At 36.8% G+C, this 15,712-nt stretch overlaps 1 protein-coding gene across 6 annotated transcripts in view; it reads right to left on the bottom strand.

The window, feature by feature from the left end:
• Positions 1–95: 95 nt before the first annotated feature.
• LOC107745058 (rap guanine nucleotide exchange factor 2-like) overlaps positions 96–15,712 on the bottom strand; it is a 45,646-nt gene continuing 30,029 nt past the window's right edge. For 2 of the 6 annotated variants that reach the window (XM_016558884.1, XM_016558890.1), the window contains 23 exons: positions 14,037–14,159; positions 13,412–13,589; positions 13,164–13,300; positions 12,927–13,085; positions 12,521–12,673; positions 11,744–11,908; positions 11,545–11,652; positions 11,235–11,438; positions 10,637–10,745; positions 10,297–10,540; positions 9,921–10,081; positions 9,413–9,427; positions 6,989–7,229; positions 6,513–6,896; positions 6,126–6,337; positions 5,912–6,035; positions 5,246–5,269; positions 4,138–4,355; positions 3,726–3,854; positions 3,457–3,606; positions 2,481–2,640; positions 1,838–2,367; positions 96–1,171 (listed from right to left, as the gene is read on the bottom strand). In XM_016558884.1, the coding sequence (XP_016414370.1) occupies positions 1,146–1,171; positions 1,838–2,367; positions 2,481–2,640; positions 3,457–3,606; positions 3,726–3,854; positions 4,138–4,355; positions 5,246–5,269; positions 5,912–6,035; positions 6,126–6,337; positions 6,513–6,896; positions 6,989–7,229; positions 9,413–9,427; positions 9,921–10,081; positions 10,297–10,540; positions 10,637–10,745; positions 11,235–11,438; positions 11,545–11,652; positions 11,744–11,908; positions 12,521–12,673; positions 12,927–13,085; positions 13,164–13,300; positions 13,412–13,589; positions 14,037–14,159 (3,954 nt within the window). In that variant the 3' untranslated portion in view covers positions 96–1,145. The remainder of the gene's footprint in view (positions 1,172–1,837; positions 2,368–2,480; positions 2,641–3,456; positions 3,607–3,725; positions 3,855–4,137; positions 4,356–5,245; positions 5,270–5,911; positions 6,036–6,125; positions 6,338–6,512; positions 6,897–6,988; positions 7,230–9,412; positions 9,428–9,920; positions 10,082–10,296; positions 10,541–10,636; positions 10,746–11,234; positions 11,439–11,544; positions 11,653–11,743; positions 11,909–12,520; positions 12,674–12,926; positions 13,086–13,163; positions 13,301–13,411; positions 13,590–14,036; positions 14,160–15,712) is intronic. The other 4 variants (XM_016558888.1, XM_016558889.1, XM_016558886.1 and 1 more) reach the window with 4 other exon arrangements.

Raw genomic sequence — 15,712 nt, 5'->3', positions numbered from 1 at the left:
GAATAATGTCAAAGATCTGCCTTTTTCATCTTTAAGATACTTTGTATACAACATTAAAGCATCAAAAGTAACAAAGTTGGAGATGAGACATTAGATTTCATTGCTACAGTGTTTATTTTTCCTCAGTCATTTGTAGCTGAATTGTCCAATAAACAGAATAAGTCTCTAAAAGTTTTAACAAAATATAACCAATATTTACAATAGTTGTATTAAAAATACAAAAGTAGTTACAGACTTTGCCAGCTGTCTTTGTAAAAGACGTAGAAATACATGTGATTCTTATAGATTTGGCTGGGTAGAAACACAAGCGATACATTTGAACTATCACAAACTCATGACATTCTAAGTAAAATATAATGTTGTAACCATTTACTGACCATATTATGACCACCTATCATCTATGTAACAACTATAATTTATATATTCTTGACCACAATCTCTTGCTTCTGAAAATCTGTGCAACAATTCATGATTTGTGCCATTAACTCGGATAGTCGGAAACAATGGTACTGACAGATAAAATTAAATAAAAATACAAAACATAAAATATTTTCAAACAGAAACGTGAGAAACATTTGGAAAGTTTTTGGGAACATGATCAGATGAGAAAAGGCATGTTTAAATGGTCATATACTCATGAGTAACATAAAAACACTGATATCAGCACAGAGAAGATGTCTGAGACTACTGAGGTTTGTGAGAGGCAGCTGCTCGGTCTTTTCTTTCTGTCTTCAAGTGTCCGAAGAGAACTACGTCTCCCTCTGTGATTGATTTCAACACTCCCTCTCACAAGCACAACACACACATACAGTGTCTTTAACACGTGACATACTAAAGTAACATTGCATATTAAAACTTCTAATGATATAATACTGTTTCTATGGTCTTGTAACACTGATCTTGCATCATGTGCAACACCTCTCATCATGCTATAATTAAAATGAGACCGTGTGACTTCCGTCTTGTCTTTGTTTTGCAGAACTTATGTTAAAAGTGCCAACATTTTATCTGCTCCTGTCCTCTTTCACAGTGATCTCCATGAAGGTCCGAAATGATGGGCTGTAGTTCAGTAAATCGGCCACGATTCCATATCAACTGTCATATGAATGTTGTCCAACTTAGGGAAAGAGATACGAAGAGTCTGATTAAACTGCAGATATTTGCTCGTTTTCTGTAAAGAAAAGAGACAAAATAAGACCTTAACTTATTATTTCCAAACAATTAAAAAAAGTAAAAATACTAAAATATTATATTATTGTGAAACAAACTATGAAAAACATTTTCATTATTTGAAATAAAATAAACAATTATCTGAGGGAAAAAAAATCATAAATAAATAAATAAAAACATACAAAAATATATAGACACACATAAAAAAAACTATTGAAATGACAAAGAAAATTACAAAACTAAAATGGAAAATATAAAAAAAATAGATTAAAAATATGAATAAAAACTATAATAGTTTCTCAGTGATGCTAAAATAACACTGCTCACGAACAATACAGATTATTTTCATATTTCATTTTACAATTAGCAATGTGCAGAATTGCTTTTTATTTGTTTTTTTTTCTGTTCATCACAAACTACAGCAATAAACTCAAAATATGAATCAGACATAAACTGTGTAATTGTTAATCTGCATATTTCTTTCTTGGCTGTTATTTAATAAGTTGAATGACTATCAAACAATGAATTAAACAAAGGTAAGAATACTGGTAAAAGTATCAATGTAACTGATATTATATCTCTAGCAGATTTGAACAATTTTAAACATTCATTTCTTTTTTCTTTTATTGGACTGGATAAATTTTTTACTTCATAATCAAATACCCACCATCCGGTTGTGGTCGTCGTGGTGACTGGCAGTAGTTGTATGCTGGCAATCTACTGGATGGGTGAAGTGGAGGAGGATCACATGACCTTTTAAGGAATCGAGACCTCTGCAGAGCCGCTTTGTAGTCAGGTGGGCGTCGCCCATGCGCATGACTGTGGCTGTCTGCCTCAGCCAATGACAGAGCAGTATAACCAGGCGGTGTGGGTGGCGGCTCTCTAAAACGTCCCTCCCTCCGACTCGCAGTATTCTTGTTTATGTTTGGAGTTTCGTCTTTTCCACCTCTACGTTTTATCGTTCCTGTGTCTCCTTCCAATTCATCAGCCCAGTAACCGGTAGGTGTGGTCACGTGACTACGTCCCATCCCTTCTGACAGCGTCTCCCAGCTGCGGTTGTCATAATAACCCACACGCTGTGGAATACTCTGGATGTTATCATGGGAACCACTGGAGCAGGACGTCCAGCTGCCACGGCCACTGTCTGCTGCGTCCAATGACGCACGGTCACACTGATCCTGAGTCAAGGAGTAGGATCTGAGAGAAAGAAATATAGAGAGACTTTAAAAATAAGGTACTAGACCAATTGTATTGACTGATCGACAACTTTTTAGGTACTTGTATGCATATATGTATATAAAACCTCTTACCCCAAGCTTATTTGGTCAGGTTCAGCTCTGCGTGTGCTGAGTGGGTGTGTAATCGTATGGGCTTGAGCATGCGTGTGGTCATCAACCATGATGAGATCAGAGGAGGAGGAGCTTAACAAACTCAGCTGATCTGATGCGTCACTCACCACTAACTGTGGGGCTATAAAAGAAAGCATAAATACCCAAACAATTAAATACATCCGAGAATATATTACTCTTTAGAAATGTGAATCCATTTTGAATTGATTCGCAATTAACTGGTTTTCAATTTTAAAAAATCCCATTCAAAACATTTGAACAGGTATTAATTTCTTACACTGATTCATTAAAATATGCATTTCTTTAACAATAACTTGTTAAATAATGCAACATTCAGTGTGATACGATAATCAAGTAAATCAATTAAAATGAAAATTATATAACCAATTCCAAACAGAATTTCCAATAATTTCATGTAATCTTGATCAGCGCATACTGTTTTTTTAAAGCTTTAATTTTTTGTATTTTTAATTCTGAAAGCCATAACTTATCACATATTTTATATGCCAAGTTAACAAAAACCTAATAGATTTTATAGCATTTTACTATAATGCAGTTACTTTAAAACAGTCAACAGAAAAACATCAACAGCAATCGCTGCATCAAAAACTCATTAATTAACTGCATGTACTTTCTATATGGTTAGGATTACTTGCATGTAATTATGCATAATTTATTGTTATTATAACAGTAAGTACATGTAACGTGTAACAAGGACACCTTAAAATGAAGTGTTACCTTATTGTGCAGCATGTGCACTACACTGTACTTAAGAAATTACTGGGTAACATAAGGGAAATACTTAAGACTTAAAATGGTTCAAGGTTATGTTCAGCTTTAGTACCTAGTTATTATATGAAATACATAAAAAACATGTAGAACAGAACACTGCAAAATATAGGGCAAACCAATATTCTTAAACTGATTCAATACATACCTTTTCTTGGTGTGCTGTGAGGTGAGGTATGCGTAGAGGAGAGTAGAGATGAATCATTTGACTGGCTGTCCTCAGGCAGCTTTCGTTGTCTGTCCCGGCCCTCTTCTGAGAGAGACAAAATCTTATGAAGAGACTGAGGAGACTGGGCACCTACAGACACAAAAACCTCATCTCACTGCAAACAAGACTTACAAGTCACCAGCAGAGGACGCTCGAATGACACCAGAATTCAGATCATTTGTTGAAGTAAAACAAGAGAAAGCTCTTACCAAATGGTGGTAGCTCTTTGCCAAGTGATTTCTTGCGACCATGATTTCCATTAGTCTGCTGTGGAGTGGAGCTTCTTTGACTGACAGGAGATGCATCCACTCGTCTCCTCTCACCTGAGTTCTTCAGAACTGAAATAACAAGCACACACATACATTTTTTTTACTATGCAATTTTATCACATTTTACATTAAATTACTTATTTATAATACATATATTTTAATTTATAACTTAAAACATAGCAACAACAACAACAATAATAATTACAACAACATGCATTATTCTAAGATGACAATTGAGAACATAAAAGAAGACAACTAACTTTTGATCATCAATTCATTTTTATCTCGTTCTCAATAATCAAAACTCAAAAAAGCAAGGTGATAGTTTTCTAAAAATGTGTGTGCAACTCACTGGAACAGTGGGCAGGCTCACACTGCAAAGAAAGGTCGTGGAGCTTCTCCTCATCACTCTCGTGTGTTTGCGTGTCCAGATACTGCCGCACGCGTCTGCTCATCATCTCCACCTCATAGAGTTTCTTAGTGCTGAGAAAAGAGCTCCGCCTCCCCTTCCTCTTCCCACCCATCGTTCCAATGTCAGAGAGAGAAGAGCTGCTCACCTGACTTAGAGACCTACACGCATTAGAACAAAAGACACAATAAATGTTAATGCAAAATGTCATTACTGAACACGTCAAATCAACAGCAGAAGTTAGCAAGACAACTAGATAAATCAGCCAGAGAATTTTGCTGGGGAATTAACATGACCATTTTTAACATGCACAAAGAAAATAAATGAGATAAGTGACTATTTTAGAAAACTACAGGTTAATGAAATATTTACATGACTAGAAAGTAGGGATGTGCATGAGTAATCAGGTACTCATTCTGCAACTAAGCAGTCAACTATTAAAATACCAATCAAATTATTTTTAAATGGTTTTATTTTGCGCTAACTAACCAGTACTAACTGGAAATAAATAAAAAAACAGAACTAAAACTATTTAGTAATATTTTTAAAACAACTGTCCCTGCAACCACTGTGCTGGCAGGTATTATTTTTTTTAATATCTCCTTTTATATATAAACTATATAAGCTGCAGGTGGGTAATTATTTTTTTTTAATCATCATGTTTACATTGATGTATATAATATTTTTTTTTAAAGAAAAACATTTTAAACTGGTATTGATGATGTAACATGAGTAAATAAAAAAAGAAGTACATTTACATTAGAGCACTCCACTACAATATTACTCAATGCCCATTCCTACTTAAGCAACACAAATACTTTTATACAACTATATAAATCATCATTGAAAACACTCATAAAAATGCATGCCTTTCTAGAGAATGACAATGAGCATTCAGGAGAAGGAAGTCAAAGATGAGATTTTACATACGCAGCACAATTAAAACAAGCTAGTCTACTGAGGGAAGTGTTAGTGTGGTTTAGTATCACGCAGCAAAAAATTACAGGTGACAGAAAGTGAAAAAGAGAAAGACAGTAGTAGTCCCACTTACCCGAGACTTCTCCACTTTTTCTTCCTACAACAGAGTGCCATGAAGAGTCAAAGAACAAGAAGATTAAGAGATTGAGTAAAAGGAGGCATAAGACACTAGTGCTTAGACAGTGAAGCCCACAGAGCAAAGGCCCAAAAACAAGAAGTCCAGTAAGACACCAAGCACACAAATGAACGTGAGCAGAAACTATCAGCATGGGATATATGCCACATTGTGCAAGAGACTAGCTCGGTTCCAATCCCTAGTGAGCTGCCTACATAGGAAACATCTTAAGGCATCACAGATATGTATCTTAATTTTGCTGCAAACAGCAAACCCAGAACGCTTTGCCACAAATGGAAAATTCATTCAAAATGTTGGACAAGGCAAAAAAATAATTATTTTTCATAAAAAATGTGGGATACGGTGAAAAGATTATTTTACCCTATGTTTGTGCTTTATATCGAGTCTCTTGTATGGAGCACTATTTGTGTGGCATGCACTTGCCCATGTAGTGCATTTTAAATCGGTCACTAATAAGGTTGCATTTCCTGTGCTGCTCAGTAAGTTTCGAAAAACAGCTAGTGTGCTTTTGTAATTTTGCTTTTATCTCAAGGTTTTATTGATGCCATGTGTTTGTATGAAAAATCATGGCTGAATAAGTGTACACTTTGTAAGTGAGTGTACCTAATCTTAAAAAGCAATGCAGGGTCCATGGTGATGGAAGCCATTCGAACCACGTGTCTGATCTCTCGCGCAATCATCCTCAACTTCTCAAAATTCACCAGACCGTCCACCTTGGAGTTGTTGCCTATAAGCACACGTGTTTGATAGAATCATACTTCATTTTCAAACCAAATTCCAAATTATTGGGCAACAGGAAGAGAAAGGTGTAAGTTACCCTCATGGAGGAAGGTGAGGTCTTTCTTAATGACAGGAAACAGAGGGATGACCGGTGGCTGCAGGTTGTGTTTGTTGAGGAGGTTGCGGTATTTGGCCATATTACGAGAAGGGTCAAAAACGTCCTGTAATTCTGCTAGAAGCTTCTCATATTTTCCAGGCAACCGTTCCCATGTAGATCTCAACCGAGCGACGGGTGCTAGATTGAACCCACTGCAAAAGATACACAGAAACACTTAAGACATCGCATAGTGGAGAGAAGACGGACTACTCCTAGCATTAGCAGGAACAAACTTAACAAAATTTTGCAAGGAACAAAAGCACATTGACATGTTTGTATGGTAAGAAGCATGGAAACACATTTAAAAAGACGGCACATAAACACTACCTGATTATGGCGAACATGGAGTTGAAGTTCTTGCAGTCACGGCAGTGAAGGGCAATCTTTATAAAGTGCTTGATGATCTTCATTTTTTTGGCCAGGTTGGTTTCTTGTACTATCTCTGTGGCGACCCAGAAGGTCTCCATGTTTACAAGAGCCTCAAAGTTGCGCAGGTTGGTAGGAGGCTCATGTGGGTGAAGCTTGAAGAGGTCACTGATGTAATCCGTTGGTTCAATGCTGGAGAAGAGCAGATAGTTTCGTGCTGACAGCTGATTGGCTATCTCCATGGAGCTCAAGGACAACAAAGGGACCACAGACTCTCGCTGCATCTCCTGTGCTTCCACATCCGAACACAGCGTCTCTGTCTCCATGTTGCTTTTCAGGTAGTACCTGGCAAAGCAAGCAGAAAAAATAGCCATCACATATAAAATTAAACCACAAAATTGCCAATTTAACTTCTCCAATTTAGCTCTAGACCAAACCTGGCACTCAGCTGTATCCTGTCAGCCAGTTTAGAGAGTTGATCGGGTAGTCGTCTCTGTTTGATAACTCCCTCCTGTGTGACTGACACCTCACAGAGCGAATAGGCTTCAGGACTTGCCGTCAAGCCAAACTCTCGCATCGCCTGATTGGCTGCCTCTCTTGCTGTGGTGTCTCTATTGATCAGTAAGTAACGACTTTGTTGGTCTGCTTTGAAAACACGCAGCACCTGGTCTTGCAATTCTGTGGATGAAAAACATCAACAAACCATAAAACAACTGCATAGAAGTAGTATGTAAACCTCAATCATCCAAACATTCCTGCATAGCACAGATTACATGCAACTTCTACAACTATATTAGGTAAACAGACGTGGTAGCTGCCTATAAGGAAGATGTAACAAGTCAAATGAAAAAGAGATGAAAGGAACTCTAATAACAAATACAGAGGTTAACTGGAGATCCAGATCAAGCAGAATCAGAGGAGATGTCTTCTGCAGAAGACAAAACTTTCAGAGTTTTATTGGAAAGTAGAGCTGTCAAAAGTACAGGTTCTTCAGTAACATGTTAATACTAAAATAAAAAGATTTTCTGACTACAATCACACCGCTAAGGTTTATCCAATTTTACATATATCCAATTTATTATTGCTGGTCAATGATATAGTTTAAATTAGCTGATGATATAAACAGTCCAGCAGTTTATATTTGCTAAACAGTATATCCCTTTACCTGATATAAGTGGGTAAAGTCGTATATACTTACAGTAAGTTTGGGTTGGAAGTGATAATTCGTTACGTGGTGATATTAAAGGGACAGTTCACCCAAAAAATAAAAATGTTATCATCATTTACTCACCCTCATGTCGTTCCAAACCTGTATGAGTTTCTTTCTTATGTTGAACATAAAAGAAGAATGCTGGTAATCAAACAGTTGATGGTCCCCATAGTATTTCTTTCCCTACTATGGAATGGGGACCATCAACTGTTTGGTTCTTCAAAATATCTTCTTTTGTGTTTAACATAAGAAACTTTTACAGGTTTGGAACGACATGAGGGTGAGTATATTATAACAATTTTTATTTTTGGGTGAACTGTTCCTTTAAGGATTATGGAACCTGTAAGGTTTTGTTCAATTTATAATAATTTAATGTAGTGACAAGCCTAATGACTATTTGGTGATGTGCCATCACTGCCACAGGTAAATTAATTTGATAAATTACAGGGTTAGGATTTCGATCATATAGCCCACCCCTCAGCATTTTAACTGAGGAGTTAATTGGAAGTCATGACAAAATACTTACACATAACAGATTTTTACATAGTAGATAATACATAATACATTTGGTCCCCTGTAAACAAAAAAGCTTTGGCTACTATGGTGTCAATATGCTACTCAATTGTTCAAACGTCTTGTAGGACATTCCTCTAACCAACAGTGATCTTGGTAATTTAGTAAAATCTGTTCTGGTATGATGATCACAGACAACCATGAGTATACCCCTCAAAGCATTACAATTAACCGCTCATATTGTGTTTCAGTTAGTGTAAACAGTCGAGATTAAAAAAAATGTGTGTAAAAAATTATCTAAATTCTTCTAAATATAACTGATTTTTATTTTTTATTTTAAACATTCTAATTTGTATTTTTGTTTTACTACTTACTTGATTAATTACATTAGAGCTTGCAATGCTTAACTGAAAACATTGAGAACCAATGTTTACTTTCGGAAACACTTTCAGACAATGTGAAGCATGAACAGAAGCTACAGAAAGAGAGTTGTACATAAAAAGACAAAGCAGTAAGAGTAGTACATCAAAGTCTGAAAAAAAGAAAGGTAATTTAATTACATGACTTGGCCCAGTGGCAAGTTTAGCAAATGGCACAAAGTGTATTAATCTACACAGACGGGCCATTGAAATAAACCAGAAACAAAATGTAATAAAGTGTGTATATAGTCCCACAGCCTTAAGGCGTGTTTAATTTGACCCAGAGCATGAGTCAGGCTTGCCAGACAACTGGCAAAACACAGTCTATTGGCAAAAACATGGCAACAGTGCTGCTACATCTTACTTTCACGAAAATGAGAATTTCCCATAAGTCTTTTTTTTTTTTTTTATCAACAAGTGACAGATTATCCATGGTGATGCCATCAAAGTGAAAATGTTGCCACTGACTCAAGTTTGCAAAAATTAATAATATCTGTACAAGAACGATACTATGCACGGCTAAAAAGGTCAGCAGAACAGAGAGAAGGAAATACAGTCAACTAGATAAAACTTTATTACAGACTTTGAGAAAGAGATAGACAGGCAATTATGCAAGACGGGTATCTAGGAAGACGAACAGCTATCTAGAGAGATGAGTGGAACTATACGAGAGGTGTCTAAAAAGACAAGCAGAACCGCAGCAGTGCACAAATACTCACGAGTGAATCCAGGTGCTGTGAGCAAGGAGAGGGTAGCGGGATCATTAGTACAATCGCACAAATATAACAAAAAGAAGGGAACACAAAAAGCAGCAGTGGAGTGGAATGCATTTATGAGCAGAAAATTATAGTGAAGGTGCTGTATGTAGAATATAGCCATGTCATGTGCAGCATTATATTGTATGTTAAAAACAGCAAACAGTTATTAGGTTGTGAAGGTGCTATGTAAATATGTCTCAACATCAAAATCATTATTTTTGTGTCGACTTTGACGGTTAATTGCTGCTTTGAACGATTATGTAATTGTGGCATCCGTAATTGTAATCGCGATTAGAAATTCGATTAATTGTGCAGCCCTACTATATATGTTTTATGTGTATATATAAATATACACTCACACACACAAACATATACACACATATACATATATGCACACACACACAGTACTGATTATATATATTATGCAGATTTTTGAGCATGCAATTGAGTATTCTGTACGCATATTTACCTGGTGGCTGTGTACTGTAGTCGATGATGCGTTGTTGGCCTTGGGCCAGGTCAGGGTTACTGGATGAGAGATTTCCACTGACTGCCACTGTGGGCTGAGTCTGTTTGTTCTGTCTTAATCCCACAATGCTGTCATCCTGAGTCTGCCCTAACCCGAGGTCACTATACAACAAAAGCACAATGACTCAGCATGACTCGGTATGAGGTGAACATCAATCAGAATTTAACACATACGTCAAAAGCAGTGGATGTGAAATAATGCCCTTCTGTTTATGAAAATATCACTAAGATGACAAGATTCGTACTGATGTTCTTTCTCTTTCAGGATTCTTAAAGTCAGCAATAGTGTCAGAAGAAGAGTTTGTGTGCTTGTATACCTGTAAGGTTTTTGAGGTAGGATGCTCATGCGTGTCTTGTCTAGAATCTTCATGAGTTTATTTCGGCCGCCCACAGTATGTGCTTTGACCTTCTTGCTGACCTTTTCTTGACCTATTACATCCGAACCAGCCCCAAGTTCAGGTACAGAATAACGGCTATTTTTCTTTCCGTCACCAATCTTTGGAAGATGAGGAACACCGTTTTTCCTTTCCTCTGCCACCCTGGCCACCAGCTCCTTGAAGACTGAGAAGAGTGAAAGTGAGTAAAAGATAAGAAAAAAATTTGATATTTATCAACAGCCTGTTTGTATTGGAAGGTGTTTCCAGGTAGGAATCTCACCCAGGAGGTTGGTTTTGACACTCATACAGAGCTGTGTATTGTTTTTGAGAATTTCAGTTGCCTTGGACATCTGCACATTCTCAAACGTCTGCCCGTTCACCTCCAATATCTGCACGAGTGTGAAAAAGATTAGATAAGACAAAAAGAAAGAAAAAATATGTGTAAAGATCATGCTTCAGTGTCTTAAAGGGATAGTTCACCCAAAAATGAAAATTTGATGTTTATCTGCTTACCCCCAGGGCATCCAAGATGTAGGTGACTTTGTTTCTTCAGTAGAACACAAACGAAGATTTTTAACTCAAACCGATGCAGTCTGTCAGTCTTATAATGGAAGTGATGTCACGAGCCGCAGGGTTTAATTTGGTTTTGTTTGTGTATGTTTTTTTGACTCTCAAAGCCGTAATTTCCATCCACTTCCATTATATGACTGACAGACTGCAACGGATTGTGTTAAAAATCTTCGTTTGTGTTCTACTGAAGAAACAAAGTCACCTACATCTTGGATGCCCTGGGGGTAAGCAGATAAAACATCAAATTTTCATTTTTGGTTGAACTATCCCTTTAACACTGCTTTATACAGAGGTTTGAAAGGTGTCACCTGATCTCCACGTTTAAGCCCAGCTTCCTCTGCTTTGCTACCAACTTCCACGCTGCTGATAAAGAGGCGCGTTCCTCGTTCAGCTCCTCCAATCAGTGTGAAGGGGAGGGGCATCTCTCGAGCAGGCCTATTTATAGTAATCACTCTGGGTTTGGCTTTAGCTGCACAAGCTATGTTGAGCAACCGCAACTGACCTGTCATTTTCTGTTTGGATAAATAGAGGAAGTTAATAAAGATGCTAGTCTGATAAAGTGATGAATGACAAATATTTTAAATATGCATTAAAGTAATGCTTGCATGCTGTTTATACCTCTCTTTCCAGATTGCTCTGAAATTCCTCCAAAAAACTGGTCATATCAGGATCTCCTTCAAAGTCACTGAAGTGGTTGTTAACCCATAACAACACAACTCGGGTTACCTGATTAAAGGAGAGAGGGAAGAACTGTGAGTCCCGTCCAACTGACGCTTAATGTGGGTTTCTTTAGAAAAGGTTGATTCAGTCACGCTACCTTGTCCCGTAAACTGGGGTCATTAAACCAGTCTAGAAGTCTCTGTCCTAAAATCAGAGGACTGGGCAGGAAGGTACGATAGGTCAACAGGAAGTCCTCAATATATGTAGGGTCGACAACTGAATGATCCTCCACTAAGTGCTGCATCAGCCTTTCAGCAGTGCCCTAAAAAGTGTACATCAGATTTTTCTTTTAAATGACCACATTTAAAGATCTTTCTTCTTTTCTGGTCAAAATAAATACTAAAAAAACCCACACATTTTAAATCAAATTAATTTAGATTTATTAATTGGTCAAATGGTCTAAGTGAATAAACCATACAATACTGTACAAAAGTTTGAAGTTTAAAACATTTTTGAAAGAAGTCTCTTATTCTCCCCAAGACTGCATTTATATGATCAATATTGTGAAAAATATTGTGAAATATTTTTACAAGTTACAACTTAAATTAACTTTTCTTTTTTAATATATTTTAAACTGTAATGTATTCCTGTCATGGCAAAACTGATTTTTCAGTAGCCATTACTCCAGTCTTCAAAGTCTTTATTGTCACTTTGGATCAATTTAATGCATCCACAATTAAAAAAAAAAAAAAAAAAAAGATCTTTAAAACACAAAATGTGGAGAGGATGTTCTATGGGCTATTATATTCACATAACATATAAAGTCAGAGATTAAAACAGACCAGATTCATCAACTTCAAGACTGTAAAGCCGAAAACTGATTTCTCAGTACTTTTTCCAAGTCAGTCAAGATTTTTCTAAAAAACAAAAATACCTTGACAACAATGTGTCCCTTGCGGGTGCCCGTCCGGTCGAGTTCTCGGTGTTCTTTGACCATGACGATTTCTCCTTCCTCCTCCACTCGCTGTGTGTTCTGCTCAACCTGATTCAGAATGCAGCAGTAGTCCTGCTGGGCAATACACACAAACTACACACACACACAAATAATAATGTTAACTGGCGTTTTTTTGCGTCAACATTTTATGCATTATTGAACGGGGCTTTTTATTGCATACACTATCACCACCTTGAATAGATATTCAATTTGAATAAAAGTGCATTTCTAAACTAAAATACAAAAGTTTACAAAAATAAAATCTAGATAAAATTTACTGGCATAAACAAGCTGCTTGAGGACTAGTTCACCATTATGCCCATCTTTACTATAAACACCCTCTTACCTGACAGTCGTCCACTTTGGTCCTCATGACTCCAGTCATCAGCTGTTTTTCCATAGAAGGGGAGACACCAAAACTTCCACCCATACACACACTCTCACTGCCGCCATCTGGATATATCACCTCTACTGCTCCATTCAGAATGACTGACCATGAGTCCAGCTAAAACACACACACATTTGCCTGTTATCAGCTGAACACAAATGTAGAGATGAAATGCTGCAAAGGGACCCGTCTCACCTCTTCACCGTGGTTGAGCACGATGGTTCCGGCCCGTTCCACAACCGCAAACACCATGACGGCACAGAGCTCCCTCCGCACCGAAACACTCAGACTGGCAAATGCCGGAAGCTGCTGCACAAACTCCAGCAACTGCTCTGTTTACAGAAAGAGAATGTGAAAATGAAAGAGAAAGTGTAAGCGAAACTTAAAATGAAAGTAGCTTAGTGAATTTCCATCACTGAACAATTCAAAGCACAAAAGTGTACCAATGTCATCATCTGTACGGTCCATAGGATCTTTCTCCAGACAGTCTCTCACAATATCTCGACTCATAAGAGGGTCCGTTCCCCTCCCTACATCCTCATCCTCATCATCCTCGTCCGAGTCCACTGCTGTTTCAGGAAGCCCGCTCAGATCCATGTCCCCACATTCACTTTCAGTGGCCTGTAAAATAAATAAAATTTTCAAATAATGATGTTCATAGACATTTAACGGCTTTCTGTACTTTGTGACCCGCATTTACAAACAGACAAAGCGAATCACGTGAATATGATTGTGTGTGTACAGATGGTGTGTCAGTACAGAGGTGGGTGTTGGCACTCTGAGCCGACTGTGTTCGTACATGCGATGGATGTTTGTGTGCGCGTGTGAAATGCTGATCTGTGGATCAAAAGGTATGTGTGCTTGAGGACTGACATGAATAGGTTATGGAGAGGTGACAGATGGACCACAGAGGAGGGTGGGGGAGTCCTCTACAGGACAGGATTTAAATGTGTGCGAGTGTGTGTGTCCCAGATGTTCACAATAAATCTCTGTCAGGATGCGCTTCTGTTGCAGAGTGTGTAAGGAGATTGCTTTATCTAGGGATAGAAACTCAGTGTCTCTTATCACCTGGTAAATATCTGATAGGCTGCTACTTCCTGAATCACTGGCAATGCTGGAACGTGATTGGCTGGAAGTCATATGGGAGTGGCAACTGTCGGCGGGATGAAGCTTTGAGAAGTCGGCAGGAAGCTGCAAGAGAAACATACACCGTTACAAAAAGAGTGATAAATTAACAAATAAATAAGCATGATAAGAAATAGTATATTATTCTAGAAAATAAATGAAATAGACATTTTTTAGATGATTTTAGGTAATGTATATAAGGGAACTTTCATATTTTCTGTGATGTAATTGGTAAACATTCTTTTTTTCTTAATACATTTTAAGTACCTTTTAGCTTTAAGTTAATGTAAATTGTCCTGCAGTGACAAAGTAATTTTTAAAAGTACAAATATTCCACAGACTTCAATTAATATGAATTAAACTAATATAATTATACTGCATGTATAATAATATTTAAATTATTGTTTAAAATAGTTTTAGCTGGAGTATTGCATGTCACATTACAAGACACTGCTGTCATTGCTTTAAATGTCAACTATGTATATGCATAAAAACAATATAACAATTCTTCCCTGACACAAGCTTTTGAGCAAGCTTCTAGTTCATCAGGAAACCAAGGATTAATTTTAAACCCCTGTGTGAGTGTCAGCACAATTACTCGTTAATGGATGATGTGTTCTCACACGCACAAGTTCAGCTGAACAGTGGCATTTAAAACATCTAATAATCCATCTACTCTGAATAATTTTAGTCATTGGTCGATAAAAATAAAACACACAATGAAGTATTATTGCTAGCAGTGTGGCATATATCCACCCTGCCCAGGCCTGGCAATCACAATTCTTTGATACAAGCAAACACATAGCACCATAAAAAGGTCCAAAAAGTAAACAAATGTATTGACTAATGACCAAAGCTTTCATCAGTTAATAACCCAAAGTAATGTTTAGATCTACACACCCTTACCAACACCCTACTGTACAACATTCCCTGAGGCTTACTACAGTAAAGTTGATGGGTTCATGTACTGATGTCCTAGATCAGATGGCCTACATACAGTGACCCTACAACAAAATCACATGTAGAATATACTCACGCAACTCAAAAACTCAATAATGTAACCCCTTAAACAAATCACTGATATGAAAACATGAAGTCAAATAAAAATGACATGTATTAAACAATGACAGGAAAACAACTGCAAAAACGAATAAAAATCAAATCAAGTATTAAGTTGAATAACATAACCAAAAACAAAATTATGCAGATTAACAATGTGAATAGAATTCATGAAAAATAATCAATTTTAAATTAAATTTAGATTGCACAACAAAACCAGAAACAAAAGCATGTAGATTAATAATTGAAACAGAATTCATTAAAAATAAAATTAGAAAAATAACTAAAATTAGACTGCAGACCAAAACCAGCAGTCCAATTATGCATATAATTTCAACAAAATTATTTATTAAAAATAAATTAGACTTTAATTAAAATTACATTCACAAAACAAAACTTCTCTCCTATTCAGAATATATTTGTTCACCAATTGCTCAATTCACTAATACTTTGTCTGCTTGTATACTGTTAATGTCAAAACTTAGTCCACCCTTTAAATTCAGCTGCTCCCTAATACTTTATAAAATGAAGCATGCATAGCTAAACAAATAATGCATGCA

Source organism: Sinocyclocheilus rhinocerous, unplaced genomic scaffold, assembly GCF_001515625.1.
Source record: "Sinocyclocheilus rhinocerous isolate Xijiao unplaced genomic scaffold, SAMN03320098_v1.1 scaffold888, whole genome shotgun sequence".
Classification (NCBI taxonomy): domain Eukaryota; kingdom Metazoa; phylum Chordata; class Actinopteri; order Cypriniformes; family Cyprinidae; genus Sinocyclocheilus; species Sinocyclocheilus rhinocerous.
The sequence above is the reverse complement of the archived record's forward strand: the minus strand, read 5'-3'. Positions and strand labels throughout refer to the sequence as shown.